At 40.4% G+C, this 20,218-nt stretch overlaps 1 protein-coding gene across 2 annotated transcripts in view; it reads left to right on the plus strand.

The window, feature by feature from the left end:
- Positions 1–4,901: 4,901 nt before the first annotated feature.
- fgf12a (fibroblast growth factor 12a) overlaps positions 4,902–20,218 on the plus strand; it is a 57,694-nt gene continuing 42,377 nt past the window's right edge. The window contains exons 1-2 of one of the 2 annotated variants that reach the window (XM_041804073.1): positions 4,902–4,992; positions 19,906–20,016. In XM_041804073.1, the coding sequence (XP_041660007.1) occupies positions 4,902–4,992; positions 19,906–20,016 (202 nt within the window). Of the gene's footprint in view, positions 4,993–11,811; positions 12,837–19,905; positions 20,017–20,218 lie in introns of those variants that run through there. The other variant, XM_041804072.1, reaches the window with a different exon arrangement.

Below are 20,218 nucleotides of genomic sequence, written 5' to 3' on the forward strand. Positions count from 1 at the left end.
GGCTGGTAGACATGAATTAGTAGTTAAAATACATTTGATTGCATTTTTGTCACTCCCTTTGCCCTCTGTGTCTCTCTCCATCACTGTCCTTTTCTTTCTGCATATAGCAATGATGGGCTCTGCAGTAGGACAGTATAGTGGGGGCTGAATATACAGCACCATCACCATATCTGTGACTCTGGGTCTGATGCCAGCTCCCTCCTTCCTTCCCTCCCCATTCTCTCTTTACTCCTCTGACCTTTCCTTATTTGCATGGATGCTCTTGTTGAGGGATTTTGCTGACCTAAAATGTCCTTTTATGCACATCGTGTATACTAGACATCATGAGGGCATGTTCCCAAAGTAGTTGGTGCCATGCTATTAGTTGTGCTTTCTGGTGCAAGCTTACATAAGGTGATATAAAGGTGAATGAGGGAAAATGATAGATCTAGAGTATAGAATAGTACAAGTGCAGGTGTATTAACTGAGTGCTGAAACTTGTCCTCTGCAGAGCCTCACAAACAAATGCATCTCCAGTCAGCATTTTCATGCAGTAATTGTCTTTAGTGGTTCTGAATACTCCAAAGACTTGTGATGACACTTTGTTTCTTTCTCTCTCATTGCATCATGATCAAATCTCAGCCTTTTGTCTTGTTGTGGTCCGAGTGTTTGGTGTTATGGCTCCCTCTAGAGTGGGAAGTGGCACATCGTTTTGACTTTCTGAAATAGTGATTGAGCTGAACTGCAGTGTAACTGACTATTAGATTTGGGATTTTTATCTTTATTTGAAGAGTATTTTAAATAATTGTAACAGATGGATGATGTCAACCACATTTGTTACCTTTATACAGATGGATCAACATGTTTAAGCTGTTTAACCTCTAGGCTTTTGCCTCTAGCACAAATGATTCTGGTCTGTTATTTTATTTAAATGTATTGAGTCATGGTGTGTTTCGAAAGATTTGTAAAAGTGTTGACTTTCATTTTCATAACAAATTACACTGCCATTGGTGCCTAATAGGCTATGTATCAGGCAAAGTGTCACCCAAAATGCAAAAAGCTTGTTTCTATATTATAATTCAATTTTTTATTCTACATTTATACCATCCTGTTCTTTTGACTTTTTAAACTAGTTATGGTTGTCTTTGTGATGCAAATACTTCCCATTTTATCTGATTTATTTCCTTTTGCTCCAGTTGTCATGTAACTTTAAAGCACATATAAGGGTTTTTGGTTATGAAACAACTTCAAATTAATATGTAAGCCTTTGGCATTTAAGATGATTCAGTGGGATCCTTCTCACAGGTAATTCCAAAGAAGAGACTGGAACACACAAGTCACTTTTTGCAGTTTAATAGCATGTATAACACTAACATTATGATATGTACACTTCTTTACCAGAGTCCAATGTCTGTGTGGAGTCAATTAAATCATCTTTAAAACATCTAGGATCCTTTTCTCAGAGCCCCGATCTCCACACGTGGAGGACCTTTATCACAAGAGGCTCCTATTTTGTTTATACTAAAACCTTTTTAATAGCTACAATAGCAAAAAAGAGCATCAGGATGAAGATGTTATATTTGTTGTTTATTATGATAAATGCCAGAAACCACTGTGGCAGGGTAGGTGTCCCACAAAGTATCAATCCTCATTTTATTTTACCTTTTCCACAGCAGCGATTTTTAATCAGTGGTATGTTTGAATGGTAAAGGAAGCAGGGTGAGTCTTTTGATCAAAAAAGGCACAACTTACACAAATGCAGGGCAAAAGAGAAGATGAATAGAAGTACTGCTTTGTCCACAGGGATGTCAGATTCAGTAAAAACAAATAAAGCATTGTGTGGCATTTTGACATTGTGACCTATGTATTATGCTTAAACAACTTAACAGTGCACAAAAGAAAGAAGTAACTTCCAATCACTGAAAACACTGAGAAGTTAAATCTGTACATAATACTCAAGTGGTAAAGCTAATATTACATTCACTAGGATTTTTATGCATTGATTATTTGTGATACTCAAATATTATTTTAACTCAGAACTCAATACTTAAGGGTCATCAAGTTAACAGAATATTAAACTTAAAGACCATTATGGTAAAAATCAAATCATATTATATATTGTATAATATAATTGGAGTTGTATTGATATCCACAGATGTTAGCTAAAAGAGTTATAAAGTGGTATAAGCATATATTTAAATTTCTGCCAATATATACAACAGATATTTCCACCATATCTATTAAATAAGTTTGTGGAGTTTTAAGCAGGACCAGCAGACCAATGACAGCCGTCTCCTCTGGATGTTCATTCTTAAACTTACAAGAGTGTTCTAAGGACTGAATTTTAGGTCTATATTACATTTATATTGTGGTGTAATTAATTTGTAAATATCAGCGTATTGGATATTGGCAAAATTCCATTATCATGTATCCTTAGTTTTGATACCATGGCAGCAAAATTGCAAGTCTACAGAAACCACTTACTGGTATTTTCTTGTGTTCAACTTTCAAAGAATGCAGTTTATCTTATGCACATGGCTTAAGTGGCACAAAAACATTTGTAACATTTTGTTAGCCAAGTATTGCCTGTATTTTTCTGCAATTAGACCAGGGGCGTTTTGAGCAAAATATAGGTATGTGGGTGGACCAGCTAGGGTCTGTACTGTTTAGAGTGATAACATTTCCTATTGTCACTGGGGTTGTTAGTGTAATAAAATATTTGCATATTGTTTGTTTAGGCTGGCACATTTATCATATCTGAGTAATTTGGGTCAGATTTGAGCATGATCTGTACACTTTTGAACCACTTCCTGTTTCATGGCGGCCTATGCAAGTTTGAGTGCTCACCAAGGCCTCACCTTTTGAGTTTTCTAAATGAGTTTGATAACTTTTTGTCAGTCAGGTCCCTTCAAGCTGTAAACTAAATTTGAGCTGGATACAACGAATGCTGTAGAAGGTTTAAACATATGAAGGGCCACCTGGGAATAGCAAAATGAGGACAACATTTCACAAATTCATTCAAAATAAAGGAATTCCTGTTTGAGTTGGAGTATGTCACTTCTGTAATGTGCAGAAAGTTTGGTGAGCTATTACCTATGTTTGCTGAAGTATTTTTCTTTGTCCACTCTTACACTTTTAAGAGTTTTCTAAGGGCTGAATTTTAGGTCAGTACTACATTTGTATATTGGTGTTGGTTGTAAATAATTTGAGAATATCTGCAAATAAGATATTGGAAAAATCAAAAATCCAATACCATGCATGCCTAGTTTTGATAACCATGGCATCAAAACTTGAAAACCGTAGAACCCACTATCTAGTTTCATCTGTCGAAGAATGCAGTGAATCTTATGCGCCTGGCTCAATTTGCACAACAAGCATTTGTAACATGTTGTTGGCTGATAAAGCAAATAGCCAGTCATTTTAAGGATTTTAGGGGTGACTAATCAGCTTTCAGGGGCCCTGGTCCATCATTGGTACGGCTATTTGCTGCCATAATCCTTATGGGCATCATAAATTAGAATGCTGTTATTAATTTGGTTACCAATTTGTTTAAAATTTACAGTTTCATCTTGATAAAAACACTTCAACTAAATATTATAGTAAAATTGTTTGTTTACAGAAGTAACATACATTTTGCTGAAACTAAGAAGTACAATACAGCCAAGCACATGCTTTGTGTGTGCCATATTTAATTTTGTTAACAGGATGTGCTGTGGGCCAATCAAATGTGGACCTCCTGCCACAGTTTGGACACCCGAGATTTAGACTGTGTAAGGGGTTGCTGTAGTTGTAATGGAATCGTAGTAGATTTAGGCTCTTGAAGTGGAGTTTTTCAGTATTATTGTTCATTCAAATTAAGTAGATCGAGGCTATAATTTACAACACGAGGTATGAAAACAAGCTTACTCTGGCCGTTTACAGTGAGGTGTTGCTACTTCTACTGCGCATGTATCATAATTTGTTCTGCAGAGGTTACTGTCAACAAGTCACCAGCCCCTCTTTGGTTCGTGCGCTATGAGGACCTGATCAACTTTATCATAAATGCACGACGTATTGCATGATTGGATTAGGCCACTTAAGTCAGAGCACGTGCTCTGGATTTGTTTTCAGTCACAGGAAGTTGTAATTAACAAAAAAAGTTGAAGTACAATTTTTTTATTCGCTAAGGTGACAACCTGTGTGCTCATGCCACACACACTCTGCTGAGCCATAAACTCTCCCGTAGTATGTAGCAAAAAACACCTTTGTCTTTAACGCGGGGGGCTGCAGCTGACGTCAGCTCTGCGTTGTCCGCCCGTTCCCTGTGGATCTGGTTTTATAAAAAAAAGAAAAGAAAACTATTGGCTCCTGGGCTCAAACATCTGTGCCGCCAGCGTCAGATCGTGCAGCCGCTGTCGCCTTCACTGTCAGCTCCGCATTACCTCACTCGTGGCCGGCCTGTCACTTCCCCCTGCAGTTTAACTTTGGCGTGCATGCTCTCTCTCTCTCACCCTCCCTCTCACTCTCTCCCCCCTTCCTCTCTCCTCTCCTGCTATTACGTCCGCTGCTGGTAAAGACGCGGAGACAGGAGGGGGGATGTACAATTAAGAGCACATTGTAACGTCCTTGCGTTGCCTGCCGTGGCGGAAGAGGAGTGTGCCGTGAACGCGAATGACCGTCGGTGGACGAGAAGAAGGTAGACAGAGAGAGCTAGGAGCCGAGAAAGAGAGAAATAAAGAGAGAGGGAGAGGAGAGGGGAATCACTCAAGATGCCTCGTTTTAGCGTAATTTGTCCTGCAGACTGTGCCCTTCCGGCGTTTTGAGGGCTGCTGTGAGCCTGGCTGGCTACGCTATGCTGCCTGACCCTACTGCTGCTGCTGCTGTGTTGTGATAGCGTTTGTCCGATTGTTTGGATTGAGGAAGGCTCCCATCAACCCAAATCAATGAGGATTCTGAGGCCATTCCTTCAGAAAGGAGCGCATATGCTGCAGTGTTTCTGTGGACAACGATCGAAGTCGACCACTATCACCAACGGTGAGACACAACACATAGCATCGTAGCTTTGTAGCTACCTGCGCTTTGCATGCTTTCTCCCTTGAGTGATAACAAAAAGAAAAGAGGGGATAAGAGACAGGAAAAGGGGAGGAGGGGGTTTCATTGGACACTCGACTGTTTGAGTAACATCTCCCGAGTCTGCAGTGCTCCTCGCATCTGTCCCGAGTTTCGTGTTTGCAGATAGCTGCTGGCAAGGCAGCATCCAGCAGCCGCACTGTACTCCGGTTACTTTAGACCAGACTGAGGTTTAAATTTGCAGGCGAGCTTGTTCCAGTGCTGCATCTGAAGCGGGCCAAAAAATGGACAATGCAGGGATCAAGTCATTAAACTTAAGTGGCCTGGAGAGGCAGTGCTGTTTTAAGGGCCCCAAAACAAGCAGCGCGGTTCAGCACCACGGACAGCGCCGTGGCGGAAGTCCTCCAAAACTTTTCATATTTACATAGATTTAAATCAAAGCAGATGCCTTACATAATGCAAAAGTGAAGCATTTTTAAAAATATCTCACCATCCTTCATACAAGTCTTCCTTAAGTTCTGCTTCAAAATAAAACTTCTCATTTCAAAGCCTCCCTCTTGGACCCCAACAGCTCACCAACTCCATCTTGACCCCTACTTCTTTAGTGTTTAAAACTATGCTCAATGCAAGTGAAATGTTACTGTGACTTCGTAAAGTAATACTTTGCTCTATAGTCACTTTAAACATACTATCCAGAGATGTGAAATCTCAATGACACACACATGCCCACACACGCAATCAGCACTCAACAGTGTTTGGCAGGAAGCCTAAGATGCCTGCCATGTCCTCTAGTCATGTCTCAGCACTTCACTGCATTGCTGCTGTTGTTCACTCATAACATAACTGCATTACCAACATCATAATAAAACACTCGCTGATGTTTCCAACAGTGAGTGTAAAAAGCTCTCTTAGATCAATGCAACACCTCCTGATGCCTCACTATGTTGGATCTCCTGTAGTCTCAGCAGGAGGAGCAGCGCTCCAATTCAGGGCAGACAATTAGAAACTCCATTAAGCACAGTTGATTCCTCTGAGGTGTTTGGACCAAAAGCAGCATGCACACTGGGACCTGTAGGACTGTGATATAAAGCACTACCAGTCCTTATCCTGCATCTCTGCTCGCTGTCAGACAAAACCTTCTGACCCCAATCAAAACTTTATGAGTCAGCTCATAGATGTTGAAACAAATCAATGCATTAATGAACGTTCCCATCAGTGACAGACTTTTCAATTCCTATACTTTCTTACTCTATTTGATTTTATATCGCCAAAATGTTGTGGTTATTTTGAAAACGTATCAGTTCTCTCTTCTCTTTGCTATTGATGCAAAACTATCATCTAAATTTGGAGTTACAATATGATAACTGTTTCCTAAATGTCAGACACCCTATTCTGCCTATCCCCACCAACCCATTTTTGAACTCGTCTTTCTGTCATACGTCAGCACCTTTACATTATCAACACAGCATATAAAGATAGATCACATGCTATTGCCTGTAGAAAGTTTCAAGGTTGTCAAAATGTTTGACTCTTAAATAGTTGTTCAATACCTTGTGCTTTAAAATGATACAATCTCTGTTAATTTAATGAAAAATGAAAGTACAGAAACTTTGAAAAGCTCTGACTTTTTTTCAGAAGAGATAATAGAAGTCCATCAAAAGCTTAAGCAAACTCCCTCACACTGTCCCTATTGCACCAAAACATCAACAGCATTTCTATCACAAAATGACTGCAGTTTTTGTGAATTAAAAGCAAAAACTTACTTAGTGTTTAGTTCCAGGACTTGTATTATTGTTGTTGTGTTAACAGGTATCAATATACAGTGCTTAACAAATTTATTAGATCACCTGTCATATTTGTCTCAGAGACCATCCAGCATCATGAAGTGCTTTAATGCAGACTCTTTCATTTTCAGTGAGCTCTCCACGTTTTACCATTTTGAACAGGAATGAGGAATTTTAAACTGAATTGACCTTTTTATACTCAAATTTGAGCCGGCTCACTGGGCTTCTCTGAGAAATCGGAAATTAATCAACCATAACATTCAACCATTAAAGCTAATTTTTCTGTTCAGGAATGCAAGTAAATAACTATAATTTGACATATTAATCAATGAATAACAATATGCTTTACTATTTTTTCAGTGTTTTTGTGAATCAGGAAATTTGAAAATTCATGGATAACAATGATGATTATATTTTAGCATTAAAAATATAATTTGGGTTAAAGAGCTTCTACATATTGGTGTATTAACCATTGCAGAAACATAAAAATGATTTTGGTAATTACCAGTGCTGTTAATTTAGGGCAGCTGTGGCATAAACCTTACTTTTGGTGGTGGTCTAATAAATTTGTTAAGCACTATATTTTTTATTTAACTAGTATGATATTCATCCATTTTCTACATTGCTTATTCCGTTAGAGGTCACAGGGGGCTGGAGCCTATCCCAGCTGTCATTGGGCTAGAAGCAGGGTACACCCTGGACTGGTCACCAGTCAACTGCAGGAGACAAACAACCAGGCACAAACAACCAGTCACACTCACACCCACTGCCAATTTAGAGTCACCAATTAACCTAACAAGCATGTTTTTGCTGGTGGGAGGAAGCCAGAGTACCCGGAGAGAACCCACACATGCACAGGAAGGCCGGGACGTGAACCAGGAACTTTCTTGCTGTTAGGCAACAGAGCTAACCCTTGCGTGGCTGTGCAGCCTAGCATAATATCAAAATTGAACATTCTGGTATCATTTCAGTCCTAGAAGGTGTTAAACTTCAACTAGTAATATGCCTGCATCACTCACTACCACAGGGACGTTGGCCCACACAAGATCATGTAAAGCTGGAAGAGCATTTTGCTCTCAGGTTTGGGCTTGATGCCAAAATCACCTCCCAGGGAGTTTCAGTGAAAGATATTTCCGAGCACACTTAAATGTTTGCACCTGCTTCCCTTCGTGGGGTTGAGTTTGCACCTGGCTTTAGTTGTGTGAAATTTAAAGAGAGTATTTAGGAAGTCTTGACATCAATATACATTAGGTGGATGGAATATTAGATTTAATGCAGAATGTAAGACTCTTTATCAAAGCACTTGATATTTTCTCCTAAAAGTAGCTATTAATTGAAAATAACTCCCATTTAGTCAGCTTTTAAAGAGACTTTAAATTAGGTTCTCAGTAGAAAAGACTGTGAGTCAACTCTGATGGCTTTGTGGACTGATGCGTTTCATTTTTTGCAAAAACAAACACTGTCTCTTTTCAGATTTTATCTTTTTCAGTGACTGACATATTTTTCCACTCTTTTTTTTCTTGTTTTATAATTTGTTTGCTTAGGAGTTTAAACATGGATAAAATGAGATGCTATAATTACATTTAAGTCTAAATCACAGGGATCTTGCGTTTGTTGTGCAAATTTTTGCATTAAATCTGGCAAAGTAAGGGCTTATTCCATAATTGCATGATAGGTAAAATGCCCTCTAGACTGCTGACTTACTTTACTTGCCTGTTGGATTACACTGTGACCAAATAGATTGAAAACTTTCACAGACAAGAGGACAAAGGATGTTAAAATTGGCAAAACTTTCAGACTTATACCATGTGTTTTCAAATGACTCATCTGTTATTTTGATTATAATTAGTAGGAAAAGAACCAAAACTTTAAAAAATCCTCTGTTTTATGAGATCCATAGGTGTGTAAGAGAGGAACGAATCCCATCAAAAATGCCAAGCACACACCTGCATGGTTTCTATGTTGCAAAATACTTCAAGTACCAAAACATTTGTAGACCAGCCTTTCTCTCCCTGGGATGCCATCTGGGATAATCAGGGGTGCTTTCAGAATGTTTTAAATTAGTCAAAATTTACCATGAATATAAACATCATTAGTGATCCCAGCCTAAACAATCAAAACAGTCTTTTATACCTTTTTTCGCAGAAATCACTTCTGTGTCACTGAGGGTAAATGAATAGGCTTATTGCACTGTGCAAGAATTATGCAGGTTTTTTTTTGTTAGGCAGGGGTTCATGGAGTAAGAAATGTATAAAAGTGTGATTTACGGTCTGGGCAACAGTTATGCATTCTAAGGAATTTTAATGGTTTGAGGAGGGTTTAAGTTGACATGAATCCCCTAGCAGTCATACAGTAGATATGTAGACTGTTGGTCTTTTTATCTACACGTTTTGACAGAGGTGACTTGAGTTTTTACAAATTTTTATAGGTGCCAAATGCTGATGTAGACCATGAGTCAAACTTCATCTGCAACTGTTCATAACTGAAAACAAGAAATTACCCAGTATTGTGTACCTAGAATCCATGCTTGTATTGCAGTGGTAGTGAACTCATCTGATTTTTACTTGAAATGCATGAAACTGAATATTTTTGGCATACCAACCCCACACAAGAATCACTGTCTTTGGCTTTGTACTCTTACTCTGATCACAAACATTTGACATCCACAACAACTAAAGTCTTGTTTTGGTATTTGGCATTAAAAAGCATTGCAGGATTGCTCTCATTCTCTCATTTGTCCCCTGTTTGACTCTTGTAGACTTGGCAGCACAGTTTAGCAGACATTTCACTGTGAAAACTAGCTCCAGCTATTGTGAGTCACCCGATCTGTGAGGTATCTCAAGGACACGTTAGAGTGACAAACTCCAGAGAAAGAAAACATCTCTCTGGTTTGTGTGAGCACATGTGGGTCTTTAATTTTGCCACAAGGTGGCAGCAGGTATACAGAAAAGACTGTTCAGTTATTTCTGTAGTGTTTGCACCTGAACTGAGGCCCAGAGGGAGGCTCTGGATCATGTCTCAGTTTTCAGTGATTTTAAGCTAATATGCTGCAGTATATAAGTTGTGCTTACTAGCAGAATTACTGGCGGAATTAAAACACCCAACTATCTAACACATGCATAAGGCAAATTTGTATGTTTGTGTTAAAACAAAGAGATATGATAAAAAGGAAGAAAACAGCTGGGAATGATAAAATCATTTCTGTTCTACAAAAGCAAGCAAATCTTCCCAGATTAATTTGATTCAAACGGACAAACCCAATGATTGCATTCTATCATCTGCAGTGCATATTGAAGCAGCAGTGTTTTATTGCATGTGGACGTATCTCAGCAGGGATGAAATGAACATCAATTGTCCCTGGAAGCCAAGCAGATCCTCATTAGGGACTTCTTTATCTTTTCTTGACAAAGATGTATTTGTCCTATGTCTCTGTGGCGCTCTACATCACGAGGTCCCTCCTATTTCTGAGAATTTTACTCCGACACCAGCTCATTTTTTCTTCCAAGAAACATATATCACACTTGTGCTTATCACTTGAATGATGGGTGTTGTATTGAGGTTGGTATTGATATTTCTTTATGGTGCAGTAAAATATACATTTCTCCCCCTCACGGGCAGCTCAATAGGAATACAGAACTGAATATACTGCTTTTATATTCTAGCCTTTCTTTTGCTTGTGCTTTCACTATCACCTCTCTTTCTTTTACATAGTATTGTAGCTGCACTCCACATTCTCTTTCTCTCTCATACACAAACTAAAGGCTACCAGTTCTTCACATTCAACACTTTTCATCCATTATATCAGGATGTTATGTAAGGGGAGACAGACAGAGGTAGTTGAAAAACTCTCCTAGTTGGGGTCAGAGAGAGAGGATGTCAAAGCAAGCCCAAGAAAAAAAAGCATCTAAATGTTTCATGCTGTTTCATCACAGGGAAGAGAGAGGTTAGCTGTGCTGCTGAATGCTCACGTGTTCTTCCTCCCACAGTTTGTGTGTGTGTTGGTGGTTTGTGTGCAACACAACACATGCAATAATAAAGATAGAAGCAGTGGCATTCAAACAGACAGATGTTGGCACGCACACACATGTTTTCAAGCTTATTGATATGGCTATACCGGTGGTCATGTATGAGTAAGAGTTGAGTAGAATTATGCACACATGCAGAAATATTCAGGCGTGTGCTGACTCTCTTCTGCAAAAAGGGCCGTTTTTGTGTTCCTGTATTTCTCATGGTTTAGTATAATGACTATTGTGCTTCCAGGCAGAACATTTGTAATGTCTCGGTGTGCCATTTGGTCCATTTCATCTCCATAAGCCCTAAATCCCATCCCCCTGTGTTGTGTCACAGTTTGAGTCTTCCGTGCACCATTGGTGTTTGGGGTGAAACCTGTTGCAGGTGTAATCCCTTTAGCCAGATTTAATATGTTCTTGATGGCATGTGTGGACTTTGGGTTTAAGGGAGCAAAATGCAAAGAATAAGAATAAGCTATGAGGATAAGAATGCTGCGTAAGCTCATTAAGAGTTCCTTTTTTTATGCACACTGCTTTCTTTGCTGACCGACGTGCCCTATTTGAATACAGCCTTGCAAATTCGGATTTTAATTGTAACTCAAAGGGACATTTATGAGATCATCTGCCCTCCTTTTTGATGCGCATGTTATCCTATAAGGACGAAGAATCCCTACAGCATGCACCCCTTCCTTTTTGTTTGTTTTCTATCCTTATGTTGTCCCCTTGAGATCGCCTGTCTTTGCCTGTACAGCCCCCTGAGAATTCCTAATACGAACCTCAATCACGTATGATTGCGTTGAAGAGTTGAAGAGGGAGAGAGGGGGTGAGAGAGTGAGGGAGAGGGAGAGAGAGAGAGAGAGAGAGGTGGCTATGGACCGAGACCGTCCACTCTCGCTGTCGGCGATGTAACGCACCGACAACGTCCATCCGGGACGCGCTGGGGGATAATGCGTAAGCTACTTTATTATTTGTGCGCTACAACAAAAAGCACTTCTCTGGCGTGCGTTCGCCACAACTAATTGTTGCTTTTTTCAGTCGAGAATCCCTCCCTGCAGGCTTGAATTACATCTCTGCAGCATCCTTTGCAGAGTAGCCTCTGCTGCTGCTGCTGCTGTGGTGGATTCCATTTTTCCGGTGCCATCATCGACGGAACCGTAGACTGGGCTCACATATCTGGGCTTGCAGTACAAGCAGCGGATCTTTTTCTTTCATTCATCTTTTTGCGCATGGAGTGAATGTAACCAGGCAGGGTGGAAAAGTTCGGATCTTTTCTCCGGCCACGCACGAGCGACTCGTGCATGGATTTAGGTTGATGCGAATAATTAAACGGCGTCGGGAAGCCTGAGGACAGGGCTGGTGTGCAGATGAGGATTACGAAGTCGTGCTGGCCAGACGCGGCACTGTTCACCTGGAATACCTGAAGCTGTCCGATGCCACGCAGCTGCAGCAACTTGTCGACACTGTTGCATGCATGCACGGCTCATATGTCGGCCCCTGTGGCCTGTAGATGGTAGATTTATGTTTTATATAAGTCCAGAGGCTGTTGATTCAGAGCCGTGAGTGCCACACAAACTCGCAGCAGACGAATTTCACGCTTCTGTCCCCGCAGGAGGATGCAGCCTGAAGCGTAATGATGCCCGGAACTCGGAGGATTTTCTGATCAGGATGACATTTGGTTAAAAAAAAAACACTAGGTGGACCGAAACATAAAACAAACTCTCACATTTTTTTTTTAATTTTTGCGCCAAAAAGCTGCACCGACATCCCCCTCTGCCGAACCAGACTCTCGGTTTTTCCTAGACTCGGTTCGGGGAGGATATGGCTGCGATCGCCAGCTCCCTGATCCGGCAGAAACGCCAGGCGAGGGAGTCAAACAGCGATCGGGTGTCGACTTCGAAACGTCGCCCCAGCCCCAGCAAAGACCCCCGCTCATTGTGCGAGAGGCATTTCCTGGGGGTCTTCAGCAAAGTCCGTTTCTGCAGCGGCAAGAAAAGACCGGTTCGGCGGCGACCAGGTCAGTGATACAGATTAATTTGAACAGATGTGTGTTATGTGTGCGTATGGAAGCGGTTTCCCCCTTCCCCACTCCCCCCCACAACACCCCCTACCCCGCCCCTCTTTGGAGCAGCAGAGGCATTATACTGCAGTCAAGAAGCGGAGAAGGTAGATTTTCTCCGCGGTGAGAAAAAAAATCCACCTGTTCCATCAGGTCTTCTTCTTGTTGTCTGTCGATCTACTGCACGACACTATCCTCCCTTTTAAAGCCAACCCTACCTGCATTAATGTATCGGGAAGGATCTATAGGCTGTGACGTGACTCCTGTGGCTGTTTATTGAGATTCTGCTCTGATCAGACTGATCAGTCAGCCTGGAGCAAAACTGACGCTTGTGTTATGCTTGTGCAGGTTTTGTTCCAACAGCCATTCAGTACATGTCAGCCTTTGATTTCGCACACTTATTTCTGCACCCCCTCTCCTCCCATTCCCCTCTCTCCAACCACACACACACACACAACTTGGTCACACACAAAAAGGCTGCTTCAAATGTCTTATTCAATATTCATGCACATTAGAAGGCTATAAGAGGGGAGATAAGTTGCTCCGCAGTGCACCAAGGCTCTTTTCAGATTAAATGTTTTAATGGTTAAATGTTTATTGCAGAGAGGGAGCTTTACTGCAGTGAAGGGAGGTCTAGCTGTAGTGATTAAGAGCTACTCTGGCTGTATTGATAGACACAGGCTCCCTGCCTGTGTGTACTACACGCTCCTTCTTTCCCCTCTTTTTTTATTCCCTTGGGTCTGTCCTGCATGGTGCACTGATAACAAGCTGGCAGTACAAGTCATCCCCGTCTCTGATTCCAGAAAATCAGTCGTGTGATAAATGACAGCCGGGTCCTCTCAAAGTCCTGCAGACAGACTGATGAGGGAGGAGGCATATGGCAATTTTTAAAGGCGTCAAGGGAGGACAAGGGAGACAGACAACAGACAGACAATCACCCAGGCAGCCAAAATTAAATCCCTGTTGTTGTGCAGCCTTAAAAAAATCTCACAAAATGTCTGATTAGAAACACGCAGACAACACGCCATGAGGCCTTTAGACCCTTTTTTCAGGTAGGTAACACCTTCAGATCACACACAAAGAGAGACTATTTCCTCTGATGGATCAGCCATATATGTCCACTGATGCCTTGCCTTATATTTGCAGCCAGTTACGCTGGAGAATTATTGAATACTGCCTGTTTAAAAGATTTGTTGTTTTTCCTTCTATCCTCCCCCCTCACTTCGTAAGATGCACCCTCGAAACCTCCACAGGTGTCCCATAAGGGCTGCAGGCTAGGTCAGTAGCTCAGCCTCCATCCGTGTGTGCTGTGTTTTCTCTCCTCGTCTCCACCCCCATCTCTCGCGCCCATGTCGACTTCCCCCTCGGCCAGGGAGGGAGGGTGGGTGGGGACAGAGAGGGAGGGGCGGGGGGCTTTTAACACCTGTCTGACAGCCAACAAACCCCTCTCCCTTGCTGAAATCTTCTCCTTTTTCTCTCTCTCATCCCTCCGTGTTCTGTGTGGCTTTTCGTGGATTTTTAAAAAGCTTCCTTTGGTACCTGTAGCTGAAGCCACATCCTTGTGTCTCTCCTCTCCTCTCCTCTCTTCGTGTTTGGCTCGGCCTCCTCTCATTTTCCTCATTCTCTTCTTTGTCAGTCGATGTCGGATCAAGTCTTTTTTATCCCTCGCTCCTTGTTCTGTGTCTGTAAATATGTGTCAAGCACTTCTGTGTAGAGGCTCCTCTTGTACTGCATACCAGTGATATGATGTGTTTCCTCCTGTCAAACACTATATCAGAACAGGCGATCATTCACCATTTCACGGTCATGACGCCATTTGTCGACGTTCCCTAAATGTTTTTGTCCTTCTGTATTGGTATGAAGTAAATTTATTGACGTTCTAATGGCCCGAGCGCACACACGACAGGATGGTCTGCTGTATGTTGCCACTGACAGACATTTTTCACACACAAGCCCATGTTATAAACCCTGGACTTTAGACCTACAATCACACAAGACACACACTCTCTCTGCTAAATGATTGGAACTGATGAGCCGTCAGCGGCTGCTCGGGCCCGCGTTGAGGCCTTAATTTATGGAGGTGTAGTTATCACATGTGATTTACCGATGTGTACACTCCCATGTGCTTTCACACACACATACGCACATACACACACACTCTCCCCACCCTGCCCGTGATGGATGATGAAGGGGCCTGTCCCAGGAATTGATGGCCCCACTCCAGGGGGTAGGTGAGTTGGGGACTGATGGTCAGGATGATGAACAGTTGAGGTGAACTCTCTCTAGCTAGGGGTCACTGTATTCACTTTAGTCTTTCTTTGAGCTCTCCGCTCCACTTCACTTTTCCTCTATATGTTATAAATAGAGCTCATGCAGCTGCGGTTATATTCTTTAAACTAACACTAGAAAGACCATGGCAGTCATTTTGACTGTTTTTACATTTTAATTACATATAACTTTGCTGAATGAGAAGTTACAATGCTGCTGGTCCCTGACTTTTCTTAAAAATACCTGTATTTTGTCTAACAAATTGCACAAAAATATGATCACTTCTACCTAGAAAGTCTGCAGGCAGTCATTTTGACTGGACAGATTTTGCTGCATTTAAATTGCATTTAATTCTCCTGCAGTGGCAGCTTCATCTTGGTTTCTTCAACCAATCAATCAGTCTTCCTTTATATGGCACCATTTGTTCATAACCAAAGTTATCTCGAGACACTTTACAAAGAGGGCAGGTTTAGACCTTTCTTTGTTGTAGCCTGTTAAAGTAATCCTCGGAACCATACATGGTCGCTTCAGTAGACTTCCTCTGTGGCCAACAGCAAATTAGTGGAGATCAGTCAGCATCACAGAGAGTGACATCACACCATTTGACCAATCAGCAGTGGCCTAGAGTGTCTTAAATGGCTTTGGGTGCGCAGATGGCGAATGGTTTAAGGTGCTACCCATGTACGTGGGCGGCCTGGGTTTGAATCCAGCCCGTGGCCCTTTACCGCATGTCACTCCCCACTTTCTTCCTTGTTTCCGCATCTATCCACTGTTCTTCCTCTATTTAATAAAGGCATGAAAAGGCCCAAAAAATAAATCTTTAAATGTCCTGTTTCCTCCTAAATGCGAAAAATGCAGTTTTACATCTCTAACCATAAGTTGGTGAATGTTTTAAAATGTGCAGGTTTTACCAAGTTATCATGGTTAGTTGTGATTTTACGTCCCTTTGTTTGGGACCAAAAGAGACATTCATTTTGCCTTCATTGTGTGATTCATCACTGCCAAAATTCACTAAGTTATTCAATACATGTGATTATTTAAGGTCTGCTGTTGGAATTTTAAGATAAATATGGTGTTACCATTATTACTTACACTGTAATCTGAAGACAGTCATATCTTGCCTCTGAAAGAGGTCAAAATCTCAAAGCAACCACACCATGTCTTGTAAAACTAATATTTTGTATTTAAAAAACTTTTAGTGTTTTTTAAACAAATATGTGTCAAAAGAAAAAACGTATTGGGATGTCCATCATAATATTCTTGGGCTTAAATTTTGCATTCCAAAATATTTCAATGAGTGCCCTCCAAAGGGTTAATAATCAATATACTACAGACTGTACCCTATCATAATAAAGAAAAAAATCAATCCCCATGAGCACACCACTAGCAGTATTTAGCCCTGTTACAATGGCGACAAAACCTTCCCTATTAAAGGGCAGGACTGTCAGGCAGACCAGACTCATGTTGACAGCGCTCTGCCAGAGCTGCACTATAGTTAGAAAGAGTTGGAAGGAGGAGTAGGGGTGGAGAAAACCTGGAAGAGGAAAGGGACAAGAGAAACAATAAAATCACCAAATGAAAGTCAAATTTGTTGCAGTTTTGGCCATAAACCTATCCCCCATTTTGTACGAAATTACAATAACCTTATTGATGATGGTAGCAATATGTGAAAAATTAGCAATAACAGCTACGATTGATAGAAAACAGGACAATGCAATATTAGCATTAGCAGCTATGATGGTAAGGAAATAGATGGAACTACTATTAATAAGGATAGTGGTAAAGTCGTATTGCTCTTAGATTTAATTAAACAGTTCTATTTATGATAATAAAAGTGTGGGTAATGCTCATAGACAAAGCACTGATCATTGTAATAGTAGCTTCAGCAAAAATAATGGCAGCGAAGGGAAAGATGTATAAAATATATAAACGTGATCATAGCAGGGCTAGTTTAACAGTTTCACTTTAAGAATGGCAATATTCATTGTTTCTCACACAGTAAGCTGCCTGTAGGACCAATCTTAGATATTTAGTGGTTCAACTGGCTGAGGAGGTTTCAGGCTGTGATTAGTCAGGGTCAATGTGCTGCTCTGTGGTGCTGATCAAGGGCTGGCTTGAATGACAATTTCAGGGGTGACCATACCAAGACATCAGCACTATTCAGCTGTTATGGAAAGAAACACTCAGAAAACACTGTTTTGGCAGCCATCAAAATGTTTCATTGTGGCTTTGTAAACCAAATTTACCTCGTAATTAAGTAAATAAAGCTCATTGTTTGAGGACAGAGAAGTCCGACTGATCATGCAAAATTAGCACTGACAAAAAAAAAAAATCAAATTGGTTTGACATAAAAACAGCAATAACAAAAATATAATGAAAAATAACAATTATGCTTTCATCAAAAATTAAATTAACAATAATGAATGTAAGATTATTTTTGTTTAGTTGTTTTAGCTTAGTTTGTAACATTTCTGGGTGAAGCTTTGCTTTACTGGACCTTAATTTTTCTGGATTAATGAAAAGCACTATATTTAAAAAAAAAAAAGCTAATGGCGCTGTGCGGTCAGAGAGGAAATACTCATCATAAAACTGATGACAGTAGGTGCTAACAGCAGTGCAGTATTTATTGGAAAAAGCATGCCAAAACTCTCCAGTAATAAGGACAACAATTCCACCTTCAAAATGTATTTTCTATAAATAGTTTATGATACTCAAATACAATTTTTTTACCATGAAAGGTGGATCAAAATCAAATGTATTATCATCAAATCAGATCTAACCAGTTTTTTTCTTTTTTTCTGAGCATGTTAGATGAATGATTTATTGCAAATGTAGCTGTTTTAGATGGAATATTACAGTTTGCTGTATGTGATACTTCATTAAATTGAAATTGCCAAATGAATTAGTTGAAATGTACATTTTGTGTTATTTAAAAAAGTCTATCACCAGCGATAACATGGTTTGTTATCTAGAGTCAAAATGACTTCTCATGGTCTTTCTTGTGTTAAATTCTTGTCTTTAAATCTGGCTAAAATTTGCTGTTTTCTCTTTTAACCAAGTTTAATAATACATCCTTCTGTCAAATCTTTTGGAATTTTTCATGCCTAACTGGGCTGCACATATTTGCCTGACCTCCAAGTTTTGCTCTGACCTTGGAGGAAAGTCAGGCACGCTCATCTTTTTACTCCAGTCATGTAGAAAGCAAGCCTTTTTCAGATACTGAGTGTTTGTTTAAGCGCACTAAATGAAACTGAGCATCAGTTCAACTGTGACAAAATGCATAATTTGTTTCTTTTGTCAGGCAGAATAAACAAAGGATTAGTTACATCCAGCATCTGAGCTGCTGTCTCATTTCAATGGAGCTTGTCTTAAAATCTCTGCCAGTGAAAGAACAACACATTCATGCTCAGTGAGAAGTAGTGCTTGATTTTATAGGAAACATTTAAATACATAAAAATTTTTTTAGTTCCACACTCTTTTATCTGCACTCAAGAGTTTTCTGGGTCTTAAAGCTTTGAGCTATTAAACTTACTGGGTTTCATCTGACTCTTTCTGCTGCTTTCATACAGTTAGTCAAACCATCTGCTGGAATTTTTCAAGACAAGTCGTTCATTTCCTTTTAAACCTAGTTTTTTACACTTTTAGTTTTTTCCTGGCATAGCCTGAGGCCAAGAGGCTTTCTGCGCCCCGAGCTAATCCATGTTTCCACCTGCTCCCTCGACGTGTTGAGCACTTTGAACAGCACACTGGACAGCCGCCAAATGTCACAGCCTCAAAGTTGTAGGTCGGTTCAGGGTTATGGCATTGAGAAAAATCACTAGAAAGTTTAGGATAGTTTCCTTAAAAGGTGGAGAAAAGTACTGGGGTCCTTTGGGGTGAGCCTGTTGCCCTAAAAAACTCTTGGTATAGAAACATTTTCATTAACTATCAATGCATAGTTGCTTCATACCAAATATTAACCACTGGCATGTCAATGTACTGTACATATGTTTAAAAGTGATTTTACAATGGCCTCCAAATGGTGCAAAATCAGTCATTTTTCTAGATGCAATGGGATGTTTTTAAAAATTGAAAAACCCTTCATAGATTTTCTGTCACGGTGATCTTATTATGAAGGCCTGCTAGTCAGATAGCTTTTTTGCTGTATTTTGGGATTATGTCTAAGATGACTCATTACTAACTGTCCATCACAGGGGAATTAATTTTCACCCACTGGTGAGAGTTAAATAAAGGCGTGAAGTGCTGTAAGTTTGAGTTATTTTGTAAGCAGACAGCTGTGGAGGCTGGATTGTACCACAACAATAAGACTATTTAAACAATGGTTAAGTACTCAATTGACAGATTTAGAGATTCACTTCATAAATTGGTTGATTCTGATTTGGATTTATGCATTTAAATTCATTTTAAAAGACTTTAATGATTGGTTACATGTCACACAATTAAATACATTCAAAGCAGTAAAAGGACTTGAATTGTTCTGTGTTGGTACACTCCATTCCCCACAGCCAACTTGTCCTTTTTATTTCAACTAATGAAACACCTTACATTTATGTTTGTGAAACATTTGTTCGTTAAACATTTCAGCATTATAAACAGCTGTGAGTGTGCAAACACTTAGCCGAAGGCAGAGATATCCACTCTTGTGTGTTTTTGTCACTGTTTTGAGAATATTCCTCTGACATATTCTTTGTGGGGATGGGGCTGTGGTTTGGCCGACGGCTTGTGTGCGTGTGTTTGTGCGTGTGTCTGTGTGTTCCAGAGCCGCAGCTGAAAGGCATCGTGACACGACTGTTCAGCCAGCAGGGCTTCTACCTGCAGATGCAGCCGGATGGAACCATCGACGGCAGCAAGGACGAGAACAGCGATAACAGTGAGTGGAGCACTATGGAAGCTCCAGCTTCCAGCATTAATGATTTAATGGCAATGACTCACTTTGTTATGTAATATATTACCACATTTTATATTCTGTGCTTTATCATTTTTAATTCTTATATAACTAACGCCAGACACAAGCACTCCAAAATTACAGTAAGATGCCCTCGCTGAATTAGGTTCACTGTTTTAAAGGGAAC

The sequence above is a fragment of the Cheilinus undulatus genome, linkage group 13, assembly GCF_018320785.1.
Source record: "Cheilinus undulatus linkage group 13, ASM1832078v1, whole genome shotgun sequence".
In the NCBI taxonomy this organism is placed as follows: domain Eukaryota; kingdom Metazoa; phylum Chordata; class Actinopteri; order Labriformes; family Labridae; genus Cheilinus; species Cheilinus undulatus.